The sequence below is a fragment of the Pleurodeles waltl genome, chromosome 3_1 (genome assembly GCF_031143425.1).
Source record: "Pleurodeles waltl isolate 20211129_DDA chromosome 3_1, aPleWal1.hap1.20221129, whole genome shotgun sequence".
Lineage (NCBI taxonomy): Eukaryota > Metazoa > Chordata > Amphibia > Caudata > Salamandridae > Pleurodeles > Pleurodeles waltl.
Genome location: NC_090440.1, coordinates 645,223,177 through 645,236,705, shown reverse-complemented (window position 1 = coordinate 645,236,705; position 13,529 = coordinate 645,223,177). Strand labels below are relative to the sequence as shown.

The window sequence follows — 13,529 nt, the reverse complement described above, 5'->3', positions numbered from 1 at the left end:
ATATGGATAAAACATGCCTATGGCGACCGGCGGATGCTCCGATTCTAGACCCATGGAGGGCAGAATTGGACTTTTACGCTGCTTGTGAGACTAACCGAAGCATCACAGTATATGGGAAACAGGGAAAGACATCAGGTGAGGTGGAATAAATAATTACCTACGGACAGAACGAATATCGCGAAATGGGACATATTCAAAACCGGGAGGTAGTTTCGATCAAATTCAATGTGATTTATTGTTGCTCAAATGTAAACTGTCTATGATTAATATTAACAGCGATGGTGTGCTTTAATTAAAAAAAGTAGAATAAAGAGTTTTAAAAAATCATGATGTGGTCGTCTTGGTGATTCACATTAAGAGTTATGACTACCTAGTTCGTACTCTAGTTTGTCACTGCCATACAGCTACACTACAACATTAAAACAGCATGTATGATACTCATGTGCTGGTAAAATGACAACATCTTTAAGAAGGCTTTCGGATAACTATCCGAGATGTGTGCTAGCAACAAACAGTTCTTTTTAGACAAGGAAACAGTGCTTCATCTTTTACAGTGATGATTTATGGTATTTGAAATATGGTTTGTAAAAAGGGTTTTGAAGTGTTCCAATAGTGATTTATTTTGTGAAAACTGGGGTTTCAAGTTTGTGGCTGACTTTACAGCAATGAAGTTGCCACTGAATTATAATTTAGGAACCATGGGCCAGATGTATGAAACAGATTTGCCGGTTGCAAACAGCCCATCTGGCCGCTGGCGACCGGTAAAAGGCTTTTGCCCATGTACCATCCTTATTTCGCCAGTCGGTAACTGGGGGAACGACTCACACAATAAGTATTTTGAGTCGCTATTAGGAAAGGGCGTGCCAAGGGCATCCCTTCCTAATAGAAAGTCGCAGGGCCGTGTAAGAATGTTTTGCGACTGGAAATGTGGTTGCAAAACATTCTCAGTTACCACCGGGGAGGGGTCCCCAAGGGACCCTTTTCGAATGGGGGTGCACACATTTTTGAAGAGCAGAGAGTGGTCCCACAGACAACAGCCTACTGTTCAAAAATGAAAAGAAAACTTTTCACTTATTTTTTTGTTTTTTGTAATGTAAAGGAAAACGGGATGCATTACAAAAAAAAGACTGCTTTATTTAAAAATAATCAAAGACATGGCGGTCTGCTGCCCCCTGAAGGCCGCCATTCCCTTTGGTTGTGGCCATTCCCAAATGGATCGCAAATTGCGACCTCCCTCATGAATACTAATGAGGTAGGTCTCTTGAGACCCATTTGGAAATCTCAGTGTCAAGCACACTGTACAAAATCCCAGTTTGTGATTTCTTAATAGCAAATCACAAAGAATAGCTATTACGGAACCACAAGCCACTTTTTATGTACATCTGGCCCAAAATGAATATTTAAGATGCAGAACTGCAACTTTTCAATATCCCTGTAGGAAAAAAAACAGCTTTGCAAATATATTTTCACAGCTCAGAGGCGCTAACAAATATGATCCACCATTATTTGAAATCTAGGTTAAGACATGATTCAATTTTAAATGTTACTTTAATTTTTGAATGCACCTCTCAGGTCTATCAAATGAGAGAAAAGATGCGAGCACACAACTTTAAAAACATGGTAACCAAAATCGCAGTTGTGCTACTGCAACCAATAAGTGCCTCTTTGGGCTAGTTATGTTAGGGAGGGAGTGGCTATTATACAATGGGTAGGTAAAATAGATTTGGGAGGGAAGGAACCTTCTAGACATTTTCCTAAATTGATTGGGGCTTGGTATAGACGCCCAAGCCGTGTCATATTTAAGTATTTTGTCTTGACATTGTTCTTTTTCCTTTGATAATCAATGCAATTCTGAAGAGCTGTTGCATCAAAGTCACACTTGTGCCAGACAATTAAAAGTGAATTCATTTAATCTCTATGTCATTCGTCGCCTTTGCTTAGGGTAATGTTGTGACTTTTCAAGCGGAAATGCTCAACCTAATACTATTTTTTCAAGTTTCTGTTTTTTTTGTCTTGTATTTTCTTAGCCAAACATGATTGTTCCCTCCACTCAAGGCCCCTGTTTTTCGTGTACGTGCAGCGACAGAATGAACCCGAACTCCCAGCTAAACGAGATAAAATGTTCTACGCAGATGTGTGCACCATGTCCACCGGTGAGTTCTTTCTGTTTATCATCATCTGAGACATATTCTTTAAATTATCAACTCCGCACTCTCGCAGTTACAAGCCATTCGAAATAGCACTGAAGAACCCTCACCATTACTTAGTCTGAAACAGGATCACTGCCCATTCAGCACTACACAATCAGTATAAATATAAAAGGGGCGATCAGACTGCTGCAGAGATAGTGTAAATATTGCTTGAGCTGCTTCATCGTACCACCTTTAGTAAATGTACCTCTGGAGCAACTTTACTGTGACACAGCAAATAACACTATCACCAAACCCCCCTCACTGCCCCTTACTCAGTACACATGTGATTTGTAAACCCTCACTGTTACAAAGTCCACAGTAATATCCTGGGGCACCCTCTCTGCTTCAAAGCATGAGCTATACATTCATCCTATTTAAACGTGAACGAGAAGCAGGACCAGAGCACCCGTTGGATCACCGTACTCAACAGATTGAGGATATTGCCCTCAATTGTGGACAGCATACATGAAATACTGTTGAACTAGCAACAGTTAAAACATGAGCCGTTGACTACCTTAGTAGACATTTTTTACAGTGAAAATTGGTTCCTCTTCTTAACTCTCTCTCTCTGTCACTTCAGTCGGTTTGATCACCTACGGCTCCGATTCTGATTAGTTGATAAATGGAGGTGGAGGTATTCCAGTGGGAGTACTGATGCAGGTATCTAATCCCAAAATAGAGCCCACTCTTACTTTTCAGGCCTGAAATTAGGAGTAACATGCTGCACCCAAATTACTGCATCCAATGCCACATATTTCCTTTATTTCCATATAAATTTTCTATCTGCTTTGTGCAGAAAAAAGTGTCCAGAGGCACTTTTGTTTCACTAGGTGCATTTCCACACCCAATAAAAACTTGAGGGGTTATTTACAAGAGGCCTGCAGCACCGCAGCATCACTTTTTTAGACGCTTTGGTGGTGCAGGCCTCTCAATCATATCTATGAGGCCATGCAAAGCCACCCTGCGTGGCTTTGCATGGCCTCGTGGATATGGAGTAAGGCAAGGCAGTTCAAAGCGCTGTATTGCCTTACTCTGCGTCAAAGAGGCTTTCTATGAGCGTTGCAGTGGGTGTTCCCACCAACACCCATGGATTTTGACACTCCCCCAGATTTACAAAATCACGTAAACCTGGGAGCAGCACCAAAATCTTACGTCTCCCCAGAGCAGGCGTAACAAGGAAAATTCCACTGTGGATTGTTTTTGTGCAGGCATGTGTCCCTTCCTCCACAAAATAAATCCTGCCAACAACTCAGATACCTTTGGAACATGGTGCAAGGGTTCCTGCTTTGGCAGTAGGCACCAAATTGTGTGCCGATGGTGACTGAAAGGACAGCAATGCATCATACCACCATACCTCGCAAATACAGTGCATTCTTGCCCTTTGGATGTGGTGTAGGGCAGCGTAGCAAAAAGACTCGATGTGCTGTCCTATGCCAAATCGTTATAAATGAGGCCCTTGGAATCTAGCAGTGCAGTATGATCCATGGAGATATTTCTCTCCCCAACTTGAAATCAGGTGATATGTATGCCTCATAAGAGTGAGAACTGAAGAAGGTGTGGAAGGAAGGTCAAAAAAGGTCAAAAAAGATTGCTGTGATCATCAGAGTTGGGGACTGGCATGATTTACCTTCCTCCACAGGTAGAAGAGCGTTCTGATTAGCTGGTCTCTACCAATGAGTCATTTGATGACATGGATTGGAGCAATCACAACTGAAGCTATTCTTGATAGATCATGATCGTTTTTAATGGGCGAGCGCAAAGCGCTCCGTCCATTCTGTAAACTCTCTTTGGGCTTCAAACCACACCAATGTCACTTCAGTCACTTACATTGGTTTCTGGGCTTGCCTTTTAAAATCCGCTTGTTTTCTTTTGTGAAAGGCATGCATACATCATGCCTTTTCCGGTGCTTAGCCCACCTACAGAGCACCGGCAAACTACTAAAAACATGCAAGGCTCGATGTTTTCAGCCTGGGTCTGGACTACTTTATCTGTTTATTTTCCATGCAGCGCGATCGCGCTGCATTTTACATAGTGCGATAGCGCTGCTTTTTTTTTCTTTACAACGCTAATAGCTCTAATTTGAGCAAATGCGAGACCCGTTGCATTGAAAATGCTTAGTTAACCTTTAATCCTGCTCTCTCACTGCTACTAGAGCAGTGTTATATATGGACAAAGCCCCTGACAATTTCACCATGACTCGAGCGTACCTTAGGTTTCTGTCACTGGCGCACGCTCAAAGTTTGTATATCTAAAATTTGAGAATTCTCACTTATCATGAATAGTGTGTGAAATCAGAAGTATTCCAATGCACATATAAAAGAACTATGTGCAAATGGGGACAAGGACGAAGAATGAGACTGGATCCACCTTATGTACTGGAGTCTATTTTTCCCAAAGGACCGTATCTAACATCGAAACTAACAGGCAGGTGGTGTACAACCTGTAATTAAATAGTTCTATTAACTAACCTTGGAACTCCCCATATTATCGAGCCTTAAGACGGATTAAGACCAGCACTTGAGAATTTTTCATATCAAACTGTCGGTATAGCTAACAGTGAAACACGCTTTTGTAATCAGTCAATATATGCAGCAGTTTATCTTTTTTTAAGGGTCCACTATCAGTACGCCTCTTTTATTGTCTAAAGTCCAGCCTAAAGAGTGGTCAATTACCCTACCTGGCCAAGTTTGCGAACATGATTGTGATCGGTTGCCAATAGGGGTGTTTCAAGAAAGACATTTTACATGTGAACGTTAGTAGTTTGTTTTGTATCCAGGCGTGGGCATTGAGTGTACCAAGGCTCTGCCTTGCCTGACAGGCGAGGGAAACTCGGATACTTTAACTTTGCTTGACCTGTATCTTCTACTTGATTAACTAAATAACAGATACCTGCTAACTGTCTTTGGAAGGTGGGCTGCAAATGATCAGGAGGTCTCCCTCGGATCTCACTTCATGCGTCACTGACAATATGTAACAAGCATTTGCAATGAAATGGGAACACCCATGCAACGCCCATGGAACACCTCCCTAGGCGCAGAGTAAGGCAACGAAGATGTTTGCCTGAGATTTGCCTTACGTCAGATTTGTTAAGCCACTCAGTCACACAATGTGGTTTTGTGTGGCTTAAAAAATCTTATTTAAGATTTGTATCGCTGTTGCATCACGTTGCGTGGTGCAAGAGCAACCTAAACGGGGTCATAAAGATAGCCCACTGTTTGACATATATCCCTTTCTCCAAACACATAGTAAAATCTCCTAGTATAGTCTGAAACCTTCTAGGAGTCTTGCAGCAGCAGATGGACTTCAAATAGTTACCCTTTACAGTGCTAGAAACAGAATAGCTATCTTCTTACTCCAAAAGACATGCATTGGCAAGTTAGTATTTTGACAGGATTAGCACCTCTCTGTTGAATCTCTAATTCCACAAAAGGTAGCCTAGATATCTTAGAGTATTTGAGGTTCAGCTTCAGTTTACTGCCTTCTGATCACTGCTTGCTTCAAATTCTATTCCATATGTTGGAGTAATGCTATGATAGCGCATTCATTATTATTGAAGGGATACTGATTCAAGTGAAAAAGGGAATGCAAAATTGGTGCATTGATTTTATTTAAGAGAACAGGCCTGAATGAATAAGCCCAAAGGTGCATGGTTACCATTGGAAAATGAAAAAGCGAGAAACAATCTCATCCTTTAACTAGATCTTCGGTAAGGTAAACATAAATGCTGCTCCTTTTATAAGGCTCTTAAGGGCTTAGTATTACAGGAGAGAAGGGTCCTCAATGCCCATCAGCATGTCTCACTCCCCTATAGATCTCAAACAACTTTTTAGTTTAGTGTGTGCAAAATGTAATCAAGATTCTTGTGTGTTCAGAATGTCAGTGCTTATGAAATTTAACTGCAGGTATTTAAGAGTTTCTGACATTTTCTTTACAACCACATTGAGCTTTGATGCAGTTGCTGGGGGAGGTATTTTCTGGCCCCCACCACCCAAGCCCCTGATGCCCTAGAGTTACAGCTATGGTTGAAATTCTGCAACTTGTAATCAAGGCCTCAGACCTGTTTTAGGAGAAGTGATTTAAGAGTATATTTGTAGATGTTATTGGCATCTTCAGATCCAGAAGATCATTAAGAGCAGTCCTGAAGTTGTCAATGGGCGTTTTCAGCTCAAGGATTATGCTGAATGTTGTAATCTAGATCCACACCAACTAAGTGAAAGGTTTCCTATTGACATTATTTAGTGCTCTGCCAGGACTGCAGCCCAATTCCATCCGAACTGGAGTGCTCAACACATACCAGTACATACAATCGAACAGAACTTAGAACCCAATAATGAAGTAATAAGGAGCAAGTACCATTTATATTTAAATATTAGACAATATAAAAACATAAGACTAAAGTACAGCAAAGGGGCCAAAGGAAAGAATGGAATGATAAGAAACATCAAGGGTAAGTCATCTGATGAAGGTTTCCCAATGAGTGGTGGTAGGCAACCTAACAAAAGTGAACACATTTATTGGCCACAATAGGATAGGTAATATTCGTTTACATTAAAAAGACTGCATGACTGTAACATAATGAGCAGCCAGCCCTACTGAAGGGATTAATCCATCACATATTTATTTTGGCAAGTGAGTGTTCTCCTACTGCTCACACCCATTCTAAATGCGTCTCCCTCTTCCACTACTTTCACAGATATTTGGAAACATGCAACTGTCCTTCTACCTCTGAAGATTTCTTCACTGACCCTTCAATAGACTCAACACTGAATACCTCAATAACCACCAACTCCTAGAAACCACTCAGTCTGAGGTCAGATCTACCCACAGCACAGAAATGGCCCTTATCGCCGCCAAAGTTGACATCTACATTACTTTAGATATTTGAGACACTAAGGCCCTCATTCTCCTGGATACCTTCATAGAGTTTGATGTGGTCTCCCATCCCATCCTCATCAAACACCTACACAACATAAGAAATCAAGGACATGCACTGCAATGAATCTGCTACTTCTTTACTGGAAGGACCCAGTCAGTCAGTTTGCACCATACATCTCGGACGCACATGTCCTCATCTCTGGAGTTCTGAAAGGATTCTTTCTGAGCCCAACCCTTTTCAACACATACATGATCCCTTCAGTCATCCTCTCTCCAGAAATCAATGTCCTCTCCTAAGCCAACAACATGCAAGTTATTGTCTCCCTAACAGACAAGATGTCCAACACCTGGATCAAGAACAATGACTGCATGACTGAATCATCCCACTGTATAAACCCCAACTATCTGAAGTAAAACACCTACAAGACTGAAATTGTGATCTTCAGGAAGAGCATTTCAACCTGGGACTCCACCAGGTGGCCAACAGAGCTAGGATTGACACCCACCCCCTCTATCCACATCAAGAATTTCTGGATCATCATTGACAGCAATCCCAACATGTCTGCCCTTTCAACGCCATCACATCTCATGCTTCCATACTTGGATGATGCTGATGAAGATTTTCAAATGACACCCAATCAGCACTCGTAAAACCATCACACATTCCCTGCTCACAAGCAAGCTGGAATAAAGGAACCCCCTTTTTGCCAGGATAAAAAAAAACTCACCAGAAGACTGTAAACCATCTAGGACTCAGTGGCCAGGATCACTCTCAACCTCCCACCCCACACTCACATCACACCACATCTGAAGGAGCTCCACTGGGCCCCTATACACAAATCAGCACAATTCAGACTCCTCACCGACACTTTCAAGGTATTTACATTACACTAGCCCAGAATACATCAACAATCGCAATTGCAATTGCTTTCAAAAACCTTCTAGACATCTACGTTCAGTCAAACATCTACATTCAATCATCCCACACATATGAAAAACCAGATCCGGTGGTTGAACCGTCTCCTATATGCCACCAGAACTGTGGAACAACCTGCCACTACACATAAGAATCATAAAATTGCTACTAGACCTGGAGGTCGAGTAACTTGAATAATCTATTCGACCTAACTGCATTGCACTCGTCCCATAAACGTGTCCCAAACTGTGTGATCCTAGGCAAATATTTTATTTTGCAGAGCCGCCTTTTCCTTCATTCTCTCATATGAGAGCATCTTCAAATATGTGAGTTAAGCATTTCTGCTGTACCAAAAACCTATTTTATTTGATTAAATAGACTAAACGTTGATCCTTAATAAGAATCTAGCCCACATATAGGGTACACATGATCTGTGACTTGTCTCTTGGTTTATTAATAGCATTGCCATCAGGGAAGAAGTTTTTCCCAGTTTATTTAAACACTCACTTTTAATAAATGCATTACTAAAGCATGATGTGGTAGCATACTGTCATTTACATACTACATTTCCAAGAAATGTTCACAAACCTTTCCACTAAGTTGCAGCTTTACTGATACAACTATGTAGTGGATCTGTGAAAACTGGGTTTCAGAAAACATATTCATAATTTGCACATCACCAAGTGTTTGTTTTGATCCTACTGAAACATGTTTTCATCACACTGAAAAACAAAAAAATGGTCTTTCACAGCTACTAACATGTATTTTGAAATGTTTGTACAGTTGACATAGTTATTTACATGTTGTGTGTTAGTAAAGGCCTACACAGCCTTTCATTTCACACTTTTTACAGCAGGCCAGACAGGTCACCCTACAAAATCCTGGAACTCTGCAGTCAGAATGAAAAAAGACAAACTGACTTTTGATCTCTGTCTCAGAACACAGACCAAATGTGACAAGAACAAGATTTCAAGGCATCTTTTTCAGTTTCTGACTGAACAGAACACCTGTTTTTGAACTCGCCAGAAGGGACGAGTAGGTCCATAAAATAGCTTGACCCGATAATAATGACTCAATATAGCAAGTGGGTGACTAGATTTTTCGAGGTCTGAAGAACATTTGGTTTTAATTGAGTTGCTAGAGACAGTTGGCCTTGTTTGTGCAAACAAAATCGCGCTTTCAGCAGCCGGCTGGATTATGTCATATTCCACAGTTGCCAGAACACATACATTTCAATGCCAAGGTGCATGTAGGAGGCTGTAAACTGTGGTGTGATTGAGCAAGATCAGTACATCTCGCACCTGTATACAGCTGACAGTGGCAGGTTTGAGTTATGTTTGAGTTCTCTAGGTTCCTTGAACTGTACTAGGCTCATCTAGACTGCTACTGGCAGAACTGTCACCAAAATGTTGTGATATGGAGCAACACCAACTCAGGAAAATGTTTCAACGTAACTTTATTCATAGCAGCCTACTTCCAATCGACTTGGCATGCTGGACAGACACCATTGCAAACAATGGCACAGAACGTAGAACAAGGATTCTAAGATCAAAGATCACAACACAAAACCTATCCTGAGCCTTGTATATACCCTAAAATGGTCAGAAAACAACAGTGGACTACGAGCAAGTGTCGATCAGTGCCAATCAGGGGCTCAAACATGATTTAGGAGAAGCTTCTAAGACTAGATTTGAGAATGTCAGTGGCATCGTCAACTGTGGGACATCATTAGGAATAGGCCTAAAGATGTCAGTGGCATCTTCAGATCATGAAGTAATATGCTAAACCCATCCTAAGTCTTCTACACACCCTACAACAATGAGAGACAAGACAGTGAGCTTTCAGCTAGGGTCAATCGGTGGAAACCTGTAAGCTCTTGATGGTTCAATATGAATTAAGACATTTATTTCCAGGTGAGCAATCATAGTTTTGAGTACCTACAATTCTTTAAATAAACACCACATCCTTGCAAGAGCCTTGGACCTTGAAACTTTTTGTGTTGCCGTTCCTCCGGCTAAGATGTATATAAAATAAAATTTGAAATCCATTGTTTGTCCTCATAAATTGCTAGGCGCTGCACACTCTGTTTGCTCAAACTAGTTAATTTAGTTTAAACTAAGCCCTACCAACCTGGAGTTGGAAATGTCTTGGTTCGGTCTGACCAAAAGGATATACAGGGAGTGCAGAATTATTAGGCAAATGAGTATTTTGACCACATCATCCTCTTTATGCATGTTGTCTTACTCCAAGCTGTATAGGCTCAAAAGCCTACTACCAATTAAGCATATTAGGTGATGTGCATCTCTGTAATGAGAAGGGGTGTGGTCTAATGACATCAACACCCTATATCAGGTGTGCATAATTATTAGGCAACTTCCTTTCCTTTGGCAAAATGGGTCAAAAGAAGGACTTGACAGGCTCAGAAAAGTCAAAAATAGTGAGATATCTTGCAGAGGGATGCAGCACTCTTAAAATTGCAAAACTTCTGAAGCGTGATCATCGAACAATCAAGCGTTTCATTCAAAATAGTCAACAGGGTCGCAAGAAGCGTGTGGAAAAACCAAGGCGCAAAATAACTGCCCATGAACTGAGAAAAGTCAAGCGTGCAGCTGCCACGATGCCACTTGCCACCAGTTTGGCCATATTTCAGAGCTGCAACATCACTGGAGTGCCCAAAAGCACAAGGTGTGCAATACTCAGAGACATGGCCAAGGTAAGAAAGGCTGAAAGACGACCACCACTGAACAAGACACACAAGCTGAAACGTCAAGACTGGGCCAAGAAATATCTCAAGACTGATTTTTCTAAGGTTTTATGGACTGATGAAATGAGAGTAAGTCTTGATGGGCCAGATGGATGGGCCCGTGGCTGGATTGGTAAAGGGCAGAGAGCTCCAGTCCGACTCAGACGCCAGCAAGGTGGAGGTGGAGTACTGGTTTGGGCTGGTATCATCAAAGATGAGCTTGTGGGGCCTTTTCGGGTTGAGGATGGAGTCAAGCTCAACTCCCAGTCCTACTGCCAGTTCCTGGAAGACACCTTCTTCAAGCAGTGGTACAGGAAGAAGTCTGCATCCTTCAAGAAAAACATGATTTTCATGCAGGACAATGCTCCATCACACGCGTCCAAGTACTCCACAGCGTGGCTGGCAAGAAAGGGTATAAAAGAAGGAATTCTAATGACATGGCCTCCTTGTTCACCTGATCTGAACCCCATTGAGAACCTGTGGTCCATCATCAAATGTGAGATTTACAAGGAGGGAAAACAGTACACCTCTCTGAACAGTGTCTGGGAGGCTGTGGTTGCTGCTGCACGCAATGTTGATGGTGAACAGATCAAAACACTGACAGAATCCATGGATGGCAGGCTTTTGAGTGTCCTTGCAAAGAAAGGTGGCTATATTGGTCACTGATTTGTTTTTGTTTTGTTTTTGAATGTCAGAAATGTATATTTGTGAATGTTGAGATGTTATATTGGTTTCACTGGTAATAATAAATAATTGAAATGGGTATATATTTTTTTTTTTGTTAAGTTGCCTAATAATTATGCACAGTAATAGTCACCTGCTCACACAGATATCCCCCTAACATAGCTAAAACTAAAAACAAACTAAAAACTACTTCCAAAAATATTCAGCTTTGATATTAATGAGTTTTTTGGGTTCATTGAGAACATGGTTGTTGTTCAATAATAAAATTAATCCTCAAAAATACAACTTGACTAATAATTCTGCACTCCCTGTACACCTGAGTTATCATTACAGGTAAGCAGATGTATTATGTGTCAAGAGTTCAAGAGTCATTTCATTTATACACTTTATCCATTACTATATCAATGAAGAAATAAAGCTTTTCATTTGTACCATTAAAAAGGTTGTTCCTGTTAGCCATCCCACTGTAAAAGCTTAGAAATCACTCAAATTTGCTGTATAATGTATGGAATTATAGAAATATCTAAAGCACAAATACATACAAAAAGACAATAGTTAGCCTCCAAGTCACCAATATAAGCAGCAACTGTTGCCTTGGTTAGTTTAATGTTGATGTTTGTGTTGCAGAACCAGAATGGAGATTAACATTGATCAGAATGTTCTTTCATGTCCACTGTTAAATCAACATGGACTGATTGCACATCTTCCTTCATTATTCCTCTGCAGGGTCAGGATCGTGTAGCAGTCGAAGGAGTATGCTGTGGCAAGTGTGTTCATGTGGCTTGTGTGGTACAGAACAAAAAAGGCTCACCTGAGATTCACCAGGTAACATGTAACATTTTTTTTGTGCTTGAGTTTTGATTTGTAAGTCCAACGTGAAATTTCACTCCATCCAGTCAAAACTGGCTCAGTGCTCCCACATCTGTTTTTCCAGGGTACAGGAACACTGGCCTGATTTTACAAGACAGAAATTCCAGCCAGTAAAATCACTTAAGGCTCAGGATTCAACTCCACTTGACCTTTTTCTCTCTGGCAAGGACGGAGTATGCAATGCTCCCTACTGCTAGAACTATTTCTCCCCTTCCATATCTTATCATCCCTCCTCCCCTTCCACCATCTCTCCCACACAGAAGCCCCCACATACATTTACTGCCTGCTCATTTGCAGGTGGTAAATGTGTGCATTTCTCCTTTCAGAATGTGGAATACCTTCTCGAACACTGCAGAATAACTCTATGTCCATCCAGTTATTCCCCTTTCAAAGGGTTTAGCCCATAATGAGGTGTTAGCACATGACAGCTGTCTTAAGTGTACAGAAATGGCACCTCACCAGTATCTTGCAGTGTTGTGAATCATGAAGTAGATTGTGGGGCAGGAAAGGGTCAACCACTTCTTACTTAGGTAAGTGATGTCCTCACACCTTTATTTTATTATACGTTAACTGGATCTAATGGGATAAATGTAATAAATGCTAAGAATAAATTCTAAGATGTGGCAATAAGAAGCCTGGATACCATAGGGCATTGGAAAAACTAATTGGTATAGAGTGGCATAACTAATAGTGTACAAGGGTGTAATATGTTGGAACTAAAACTGATCCCGTTCTAGCTTAGGCCCTGATTTAGAATTTAGCAGACAGGCTATACCATCACAAACATGACAGATACCCCGGCCTCCACATTATAAGTGCTATTGTATATAATATGGCAGACCGGATATCTGTCACGTTTGTGATGGATCAATCCATCAGCCAAACTCTAAATCAGGCCTTTAGTCATACAATACATCTAAGAGCTCTCAGAAATTTATACTGATGATGAATAGAAGCACTTGTGATAATGACCACTGTTACTTTAAAGAACAATTTAGCTTCACATGGAGATAACTGCATATGGTACTGGAGAACTTGATAAGCGAGATGACATGAGATTCCATGTACCACTTAATATAAATACATATATTCTACTCGCTTTCCTGTGACTGTGTTTAGAGCGAGGTCTGCATTAGTAATGGCACCATTTTCAGACGCTAACAGGGTCAGCTGTCTAGTCCTCATCTGAGCTGTGATTTAATGGACCAGGGTACACAGGTGCACAGTGGACACACCAAAGGCCCACCAA

The 13,529-nt window shown here is 41.1% G+C and overlaps 1 protein-coding gene across 1 annotated transcript in view; it reads left to right on the top strand.

The window, feature by feature from the left end:
- The window catches only part of LOC138284408 (intestinal mucin-like protein), a 362,338-nt gene that overhangs the window by 222,950 nt on the left and 125,859 nt on the right, over positions 1-13,529 (top strand). The window contains exons 9-10 of the mRNA XM_069223145.1: positions 2,028-2,153; positions 12,137-12,235. Coding sequence (XP_069079246.1) covers positions 2,028-2,153; positions 12,137-12,235 — 225 coding nt within the window. The remainder of the gene's footprint in view (positions 1-2,027; positions 2,154-12,136; positions 12,236-13,529) is intronic.